Source organism: Dermochelys coriacea, chromosome 14, assembly GCF_009764565.3.
Source record: "Dermochelys coriacea isolate rDerCor1 chromosome 14, rDerCor1.pri.v4, whole genome shotgun sequence".
Lineage (NCBI taxonomy): Eukaryota > Metazoa > Chordata > Testudines > Dermochelyidae > Dermochelys > Dermochelys coriacea.
The window spans coordinates 18,929,972-18,940,434 of NC_050081.1; the positions used below are offsets into that span (position 1 = coordinate 18,929,972).

Sequence of the window (10,463 nt, forward strand, 5' to 3'; positions counted from 1 at the left end):
AACGGACAGAGCAAGGGCAGATGTTGCATCATACACCGCAGCATCTAATGCCACCTTCCCCAGCACACACTCAGACACTCAGGGATGCACTCATTTCTCTACATTTTCTGTAAGTAACCTCCCTGCCCCTCACCCCAAAGTGGTCTTCACAATTGAGTGAAATAAGCAGAAATATTGCACAGGACACAAGGCAGGTATTTTTTTCTTTTCACTAAAGGGAATGACTGTCAGATGTCAGGTTTCAGAGTAGCAGCCGTGTTAGTCTGTATTCGCAAAAAGAAAAGGAGTACCTGTGGCACCTTAGAGACTAACAAATTTATGTGAGCATAAGCTTTCATGAGCTACAGCTCACTTCATCGGATGCAATGGATGTCAGCCTTTCTAGCTCAAACACATGGAGAAGGAGCTGCTGATGTCCAGACTGCCTCAGCTGGCAAGAGCTTGCTAATAATTGCTATAAGAGTTGCCTGTGGCCAGGGTGTTGAGCCTAAGGGTGTAGGACATGTCTTCGTACACAGTATTTGCTTGCTTTTTCTTTCCTTCTTGGCAGTGTTTCTTGATCTGCAAAAAACAAAACAAAAACCAAACACTCATGCAACCATCCAGGTCTAGGGCTGGAGCAGAACCCCTGCCCAGGAGCTGTTTTCATCTCAGTGTGCAGGGAGTTACAAGCAAAGATAACAAAATGGTCCTTCTCTTAGCCCAAAGGGATTACATAGAGCAACAAGCAGAAAGGGCTGGGTTAATCCCACAAATTCTTACAGGCTCTTCCTCCAGCAACTCTTTAGGGGGCTGAAAGTATCAATGGCTCCAACAGCTTTGGACAATTGTCTTGTAATTATTGCAAGAGGAGGACACGGCTTCCTTAGGAGAGGCTTGCTGGCATCATTGCACTGCGGGGCCTCTTAAGCTCATTAGGAGGAGGCCCAAAGCAAGGCTTTCATTCAATCCTGTTCTACAGTTTGAAGTGACTCTCCTAAATAAACATGCGGGGCATGGGAAGTGAGTGCGTGTGTAAGTCACAGCCCATTTCCAAAGAGGCTTTTCTGCACAAGCCATCTGAGGCAGCTTTATTGTCAGGGAACATGGCTGTGCTACCCTCTGACACTGGACTTCTTCATGACCCTGTGGTGTTTCTGATCTCCCCCAGAACATCGCAAGAAGGGGACGTCCCTCTCGTCCATCACAACAGGGGGCTAGTTGAGATTCCATTCTTCATTGAGAAGGGCAACTGCAGAATGGTGGGACTTCAATGCAGTTACCACATCAAGGTCCATAGGCAAAGCTAGGGGGACCTGGCTCGTGCTTTCTTCCTCCTCTCTAAGAAATTATTATTATATTATAATAGAGCCTGAAAATGAGCCTGGGACTGTACAGCCATGATAGAAGCCGCAGTCCCTCCTTCAACAATTTACAGTCTACATGTAGTCATGACACCAGGGGATGTCAGCATACAAAGGGATGGGAGCAGTGGGGATGGAAAGACAAAGGGACAATAGAAGACGCATATGGTTAGAGAGGTTTAGCATATGCATGTCTTATGGCTCCACAATGTTTTATATGCACAGCACTTTAACAGCGTGGTTGTGCTTGGGGATGACTCCTATCGGCAGAGTCAGAAGTGTGGAAAACATTGGGGCTGTGGCCGAACGACATACTTACATCAATGTGAGACAGAATGAGGTATCCCAGCGCAGAAACCGAGATCAAAACCGTGAAGGAAAGGACATAGGGCACCCAGGAAGCCTTGCAGCACTCTGCCTGCTCCATTTCTGTGGGTGATTTATCAGAGGAGAGGCAGAATTATGACTTCATGTGAGGAACATGTTATGTCGCTCTGCAGGGGGCTCTGCAGGCCAGCAAACTGGAAGTCCACAGTGTCACCATCATTCCTCATTACCACCAGTGCATTCCCAGTGTCATACCACACTGCATCACAGGAACCCTTAAATCAATTCCAACAACTGTTGGCTACCTGTTCTGTCTAACATCGCTCCCCCATCGATACACTGAACTGCTGTGACATTCCGCGAAACTCAGCGAATCCAGGAAAACAGATGTCTTCCTATACACCAAGACTTTGACAATGCCCTGCCCCCAATGTGTTAAGTCCTGCAAGCCTTTCTGGGAACATTCGTTTAGTCTCATGCAATCGATTAGGCTACGATCAGGAGGAGGCTTGGAGAGCAGACTGTGCTAAACAAGACTTAAAAAATAAGTACCCTGTGCCAGATTCCATGCAGAAAGTTTCTGGGTTTGGTGTTCCAGGTCAACTCTGACCCAAATCCTAACCAACCATGGTAGATGCGGGCATCGAATGCAAAAATGGAAAATTAAGAACTCCCCAGGGTGCAAGTGTGGTTCCCCAGAACAGACCATCGAACATATCACTACCTATTGCCCAATTCATAAATATGAAGGGGGCATTACTGCAATAAATTCCGCTACTCCTGATGTAGCCATTTGGCTCAATCAATTTCAGGTGAAATTATAGTTGCTGCTCTACACCAGCCATACGAAAGAAGACGACCAGTGGAGATGGCAGTATGGCTTTCATTCCTGGAACACAAAGGATTTAGGTGCCAGTCCCATTAGGATGGTTGCTACCATTGCGTGCAGTGCTGGAACACTTGGAGTAAGAAGAAGCTAAGCATCAAGTTTTACCGTTCTGGTATCATGGGGTATAGTACTGTGCCAGGAATGACATGTAACCACTATCCTACCACTTCTCCAAAGAATGATTGTGCAACCAGTGTACCGCTGCCAATGCCACAATTACTGAAAACAAACCACCATATAATAGCCATGACTTCATGTTTAATAACAGCTACAGCCACGTGTTCTTATGAAGCTTCCGATGCATAGATTCTAAAATGTCATCTTCACATGGCGGCCCAGTTATATATCTGACTATAGTAAAGACATTGGGGACTAGATGAAATAGGATACAACTGGCCCTTGCTTTATCTTCTCTTTAACCAAGGGCATTACGGACTCTATTGTGGCAGGGTACAGTACTTCCCATTTATTGAGTCCTCTCTGTTTAAAGTTACACCCTGCTTTGTATCTCTGCGACAACAATTGGGATCCCTGCCACACTCCTGGCTCCAGTAAATCCCATGGGATAAGGCGGTGATAGCAGTGTGGCTACACAATCGTTGGGAAAGAAACTAGGTAGGAATTGCCCCTTTCTATTTAGAACTCTATTTTCTGTGGTCTAGACTGTGCAACCCGTACTCCTGGTGGTCTCTTACACAAGGAGATCCAGTGAAGTCATAAGTACCTGCCAGCATGAGTGAGAGCAGCCCAATCCAGCCTCATGTATTTTTGAGTCATTTCTACATATTCTATAGACAAAACCAATTTTCTGTATTATGCTGCAGAGTCAATAGAGCAGGGAGAGAGTGACCTCGATTCTATTGTGCCTCAACATTTCAACAAAACGATTGCCAAAAGGTTTGACTATAGTATCTTTATTACTGGGGCTGATGATGCAAGAGGTAGGTGGGAAAAAACCAACCAAAATGGAGCTTTATCTTTGAATCCCATCCTGAATTTGCAGCATGATTAGCTGCTGACTTGTAAATTGACCAAATCTGAGCAAGAGAAGTCACCTCTCACTTTAAAGAGAAAGAGGAAGGTGCAGAAGGATAGGGCAGCTATTTCAAGGCAATATGCAACAACTACTTTGTACTGTCTGGTACTGCAAAAATGGTTGTGGGAATTATCATCTTTTGTGAAACAGAGCAGGTACTTATGACTTCCCACCTAATTCTTCACCTCAACTGGGACACCCAGGATTTCCATTATCCTTAATGACATAGGTACCCAGATCACAGGTGAGAGTTGCCTACTCCCAAGTAACCTGGGAAGGAAATGGGGATTATATTTAAAATTTTATGGATGAACAGCAAATTTGGGAGGGAATAACTGTGGTGTCTGTAGCTATAAAACTACAATGCCTTTGTTTCTGTGTATTGCCTGTTTCCATGTCAAAGAAATCTGTTCAATGCAGAAAGAGCAACCATTTCACTTACAGACTTGCTGCAGCCTGTTACAGATGAGACACACACTGGACTCTCGCATGGGGACTTTACTTTTGTTCTTTCTTGTTGTTTTCAGATCAAAAATTTATGGTTGGTATATGGGAAAAAACATAACTGTAAGGAGACCCCTTCTCTCCATAAACCCATCCTTGGCTCTGCTAATATACTGAAACACATAACCATTCAGTTAATGTTCTAGACTTCCTCAGTCCTTTCAACTGAAAATAAATACCCATTTGTCTTACACTTTAAAAAAAATAGAAAAACATACAATACCTTTCACCACCAATATGGTGCCTTGGCTCAACACACAATGGGGCTCGAAATTTTCTAGCACGCTCCCACTACAGGCATATACAGCAGTGTCATTTTTCTGCAACTGGTGCAGCGTTATCCTCACTTTTGTCCCGAGTAAGGAGATCTCGATGCGGTCTTTGTAGTGAAAGTCTACGGTAGTGGTATTACCATTATTTGTGATGTATAGCACTTCCATGGCATTTACAATTTCTTTTTTCAAATACATCCCTACTAGCTTCTCCTTGGTAGTAATGGAGCAGGTTATGTTGACCGACTCTCCTTCATTAACTATGAGAATAGCTGGTTCCTGTGTCATACCTGCGTGCAGAGAGGAGGAAAGGAAACATGTTATTACCATGCGGCTGACTGAGAACCGTTCGAGACTAGAGGGAGGATGACCTCGCACTAGCAAGCTCTTCCAATTACAAAACACCCCTCTGCTCCAGAGCCAGGTGTCTTTGCCATACTCTTTGTAACAGAGCGTGCTGGCCCTTCAACGGCAGACACCATCCACCACTGTTCACAGTTCCAGAGCTATATCAAGGGAATTCTGGGACTTGTAGTTCAGGCACTATTAGAGTTGCAGCCCTGAGGGCAAGGCTTGATGGGAGATGAAGCAAGATATAAAAGGCCAAACCACTTTCTTAGTTTAAAAAGAGACCTGGCAGCGACAGGGAGTCTGCCCACTAGGAGACCTGAAGGGGAACAGCAGTTATTTTTAGGCCTCTCCAAGCAAGAGCCTGAGGAGGGGCAATAGCTGTCTGGAACCCATACAGTCTGGAGTGGGACTTATGAACCTCCAACACAAGAGGAAGAGGGTTATCAGCACACCCAATTGATTGGGCTCTGGGGCTTCCCAGGGAGGAAACTGTAGTCTGGGAAGGGTGAAGGATTATCTACAGGCCCTAGAGGAGAGCTGTGATATCCTGAGGAGGTGTGGGTGGATGGGGTCTCCTGTTCGGATATATTTTGTATGGTGATAAGCCAAGGCCCAGGAGGGGAAGCTTTGAGTTAGAACTTGAGTCATGTTGTGAGCAATTACAACAGATCCCTCCCCTCAGAGAGGAAACTGAGGCAGGACTGCACTTGGAGGATAGAAGGGTAATGTGCACCCTTACACCCTATCTAAAAGTGAGAGGTGAACAAATAAGTCTCTTTTAATAGCCATTTTCCTTCCGCTGACCATCTTGGAAGCTTATCTCCATTGTCTTTGCCAGGTTCCTGAAGCCAGCTCAGACCTCTCACAAGTTCTGGGGTGAATCTGGTCATTTGGAATCAGAATCCAAATGTGTGAATGTGTATCCAGATGTTGGAGCCTGCCTACCCCTACAAATCTGCTCCCTCTCCTCACAAGTCTTCCCTCCTCTCCATCAGCAGGCCCAGGCTTCCATCCTTATCTTGGTTGTCTTCCAGGGGGAGACCCAGTGGCCTTCTGTCTCCCATCCAGTATCTTTGGAGGTTGCTCACTGGCCTGCTTCCCCTCCTGTTTCGTTGGGAGCTGCCACTGGTCAAGGTAAGGAGCCACGGATCTGACTTTACATAGGTCCAGAGGACGCACTATTCCATGCAATGGACTAAAGTAGCAGCTGCAATGAAGGAGCTGTGATAGCTGCCCAGGGCCTTGATCCTTTGTTGGGGTGTAGATTTCACCTCCAGGTATGCCAACTAAATGCTTGGGTTTTATGTGCTGCCAGTGACTTTCACACCATAAAAATAAAAGATACAAAAGTAATCCACAGGAACTGTGTACTGCAGGCTTCAGATCAGTAATGCAGATTATAAACAAACACTTGGGAACACAGACTGTGTGCTCCACTGCATTTGAACAGTACTGAGTACCCTGATGGCATTCAGCAAACAATAATCATCATATTACAGATTCCTAGATTCTGAAGGCCAGAAGGGAAAATTACAATATTCTAGTTCTGACATTCTGAATAACAGAGACTATAGATTTTCATCCATTGATATATGCTTCAAGGCCATATCTTGTGACTGAGCTAGAGCATTTTTTTTAAATGCCCAGTCTGGCAATACACTGTAGTATAACACTTTCTCCACCCACCCAAAAAAGCCAACTAAACAAACCAAAAAACCCCCATGTGATTCCCCTGTTGTCCAGTTTTCTCCCAGGCTATGTTGTATAGAAGTGAGTTCAGGTCTCAAAGTATCTACGCTTTGTGGGTTTCTTTCAGATCTGGTGCAAGCATATACAAATCGGATCTAGTGACTGATGGCACCAGGCAAATATCTACCGACAGCAGGAACTCCTGAGACTTAATGATCCCAAACTAAAATACCACACTACTGAATAAGGAATTTTCTCTCATTAATTTTTAAATTAAATATGATCAGATTGGGGCTGATATTCACAACTTAAATCCTCTGAAGTTGCCCAATCTTCTTATTTCAAGTATCTTTGCAGTGTATTGTCTAATAGCATATATGTGGTTACGATAGTCATGTAATTTTCTGCATGTCACAAGCCATGGAATATATTTCAAACCATAGAATCATAGAACTGGAAGGGACCTCGAGAAGTCATCTAGTCCAGTCCCTTGCACCCAAGGCAGGACTAAGTATTATCTAGACCATCCCTAACAGGTGTTTGTCCAATCTGTTCTTAAAAATCCCCAATGATGGAAATTCCATAATCTCCCTAGGCAATTTATTCCAGTGCTTAACCACTCTGACAGTTAGAAAGTTTTTCCTAATGTTCAACCTAAACCACCCTTGCTGCAATTTAAGCCCATTGCTTCTTGTCCTATCCTCAGAGGTTTAGAAGAACAATTTTTCTTCCTCCTCCTTGTAACAACCTTTTATGTACTTGAAAACTGTTATCATGTCCCCTCTCAGTCTTCTCTTCTCCAGACTAAACAAACCCAGTTTTTTTCAATCTTCCCTCATAGGTCATGTTTTCTAGACCTTTAATCATTTTTGTTGCTCTTCTCTGGACTTTCTCCAATTTGTCCCCATCTTTCCTGAAATGTGGCACCCAGAACTGGACACAATACTCCAATTGAGGCCTAATCAACGCAGAGTAGAGCAGAAGAATTACTTCTTGTGCCTTGCTTACAATACTCCTGCTAATACATCCCAGAATGATGTTTGCTTTTTTTGCAACAGCGTTACACTGTTGACTCATATTTAGCTTATGATCCACTATGACCCCCAGATCCCTTCCCGCAGTACTCCTTCCTAGGAGGTCATTTTCCATTTTGTATGTGTGCAACTGATTGTTCCTTCCTAAGTGGAGTACTTTGCATTTGTCTTTATTGAATTTCATCCTATTTACTTCAGGCCATTTCTCCAGTTTGTTCAGATCATTTTGAATTTTAATCCTATCCTCCAAAGCACTTGCAACCCTTCCCAGCTTGGTATCGTCCACAAACTTTGTAAGTGTACTCTCTATGCCATTATCTAAATCATTGATGAAGATATTGAACAGAACCAGACCCAGAACCTGCAGGACCCCACTCATTATGCCCTTCCAGCATGACTGTGAACACTGATTACTACTCTCTGGGAATGGCTTTCCAACCAGTTTTGCACCCACCTTATAGTAGCTCCATCTAGATTGTATTTCCCTAGTTTGTTTATGAGGAGGTCATGCGAGACAATATCAAAAACCTTACTAAAGTCAAGATATACCACATCTACCGCTTCCCCCCTATCCACAAGGCTTGTTACGCTGTCAAAGAAAGCTAGCAGGTTGGTCTGACATGATATGGTTCTTGAAAAATCCATGCTGACTGTTATTTTTCACCTTACTATCTTCTAGATGTTTGCAAATTGATTGCTTAATTATTTGCTCCATTATCTTTCTGTGTACAGAAATTAAGCTGATTGCTCTGTAATTCCCCAGGTTGTCCTATTTCCCTTTATATAGATGGGCACTATATTTGCCCTTTTCCAGTCTGCTGGAATGTCTCCCATCTTCCATGACTTTTCAAAGATAATTGCTAATGGCTTAGATATCTCCTCAGTCAGCTTCTTGAGTATTCTAGGATGCATTTCATCATTAAGCAAAGTGGCCCAAATTCTAATCAGAACAACACCAATAGAAATCTATATTCTGCACTTGTAGATGACACTCCTCAACCCATACCAATGGTTTCATTATTTCTATAATACAAAAATGTTTCAAAGGACAAAAGTAGAGGGGGAACTACAAAGATAGAAGCAAAATAAGTGGCAGTGACAAAATGTGTGTACTACAAAGTTCTTATACTATAGCCACTTGATGGACTGATTTGCAGAATTTATTGTTTGGTTTCAATGTATGTGAGTGACTGAGTTACCCCAAACTCACAGTAAGAAATACTTCATTTCACAGCCCCCACACACTATTATATATTCTCTCTTTATGCACAGACAGAGGTACTGTGGGGGAAGAAAAGCAACTGAACTTAAAGTAATAAATCATCTGTTCAAAAATTATTTTCAGTGGTATGAGTCCTACTGTAAAAAATGGTCTGAAGAGTTCAAAAGGTTCCAAGAAATCTCTGTTAAACATTGTTGGGGTTTTATCCTTGTGGTTGCTGGCTGAAATATATCACCTGAAGCGTATTTTCTTTTGACTAAAAAATACTATGAAACACAAAACAATCCTACCATAGTTGAAATGCCTTGGAAATACCAAATTCAATCTCAGAAAATTTCAGAAAACTTCTGAAACTTTTGTTTCCTTTTAAACCAACCCACCTCTCCCCAGTCGGCAGTTGACAACATCTATTAACACCCAGAGCGTACATTTGCAGGAAATAACAATGTTATAAATCCTTCTCCAAGCAAGTGTGGTAAAGAATTTCATGACCTTGCTTAACATAAAGGCCTTGCAAAATTGTATGTGCAAATACCACAATTGCAGCACCAACTAGGTATGTGTGCAAACAAATAACAAGGTAGTGTAGGGTAGATGGAGTCAAGTGTTTCTCGGCACCTATATATACACCGCATGGTGGAGACCTGGTGGAATTCGGTGGATAATAAGTTTTCTGTAACAGTGATGAAAAGGGTGTTGCTCTATCTACACTCGTAGCCAAATCATCTTCAATACTAATTGAAAGGAATCCTAGGGGACCCATTGTTACTCACCAGCAATTGTGAATAGCAGATCACTTGCCCAGATTAGAAGGACCCCAAGACAAATTTGGATTTAACAGACTGAGCCATTGGAGCTACAATATTCCAAAACAAAGTTAAAGCTTAAATCTTCACTACATACCTTTCTGGGCTGGGGTACCCTGGAAAAACAGGAAGAGCAGAAACTCAGCTGGAAGAGCCGGTGTCCAGAACATTTTCACAATTCTTTGAAGCTAGATTTCTGTGCTTCTGCATAAAATCCAACCCAACATCAAGTGAAGAAAGGCAGAGCTTGATGAGCTGTTTCTCCTGTGACGCTGAACCAGTGTCTGCTGGCTATTTACCACATCGCTAACAAACACAGTAGCACAAAAACCACTACATGAGATAGTTTTGAAAAAGTGCTGAAGCGGGGGAAGAAACTCCAAGCAACCGGTGTTTGTAGGGCTCAGTTCATCCATGCACTGAGCTCTCTTAACTCCCACTGAAGTTAGCTAGAGTACAGGTCCCCCTGTATTGCACAGGAGTGCTCAGAGCCTTGCAGGTTTGTGTAATAGGTGAGGCTCCACTGACTTCGGTGGGTCTTGCACCCACTTGCACCAGGGCTGAATCTAGTTCAATTTATTCCCACATCATCTAATGTACAAGGTCAGATGGTTCACTCGACTTTCATTCTCACTTCCATTCCCACTTCTGCATCCTTTTCAATGTCTATTGCTGTTGTGACAAAGTCAGGCCAGACGGCTGCAGGAGGGTCTGGGAAAACAGGTATGTTAGCCCTAGAATGCTAAAGGACCTTTTTCCTACAAGCTGGGAAGGGGCTACGTCAGGTCAATTAGAGAGACCTGAGTCCAATTAAGGGCTGCCTGAAACCTGTTAAAATCTCTTTCCTGGTGAGATGGTGAGGGACAAACTGCTGCAAGCTGGAGGTAGCAGGGAGATAGGCTTCTTCAGTGTGAGAGACTGTGCTCCTCCCCATAGGGGAGACACCCAAAACCCAGTGCCTGTTTAGGAGAAGGACTGATACCCTGGGGC

The 10,463-nt window shown here is 43.5% G+C and overlaps 1 protein-coding gene across 1 annotated transcript; it reads right to left on the reverse strand.

The window, feature by feature from the left end:
- Positions 1-205: 205 nt before the first annotated feature.
- LOC119842960 lies at positions 206-10,212 on the reverse strand. Its single transcript, XM_038371820.2, has 5 exons — positions 9,571-10,212; positions 4,323-4,661; positions 1,663-1,772; positions 372-561; positions 206-233 (listed from the first exon to the last, which is right to left on the reverse strand). Exons 1-4 carry the CDS (start codon positions 9,641-9,643, stop codon positions 445-447), a joined length of 639 nt encoding a protein of 212 aa, XP_038227748.1. The 5' UTR covers positions 9,644-10,212; the 3' UTR covers positions 206-233; positions 372-444.
- Between the last annotated feature and the right edge of the window lie 251 nt (positions 10,213-10,463).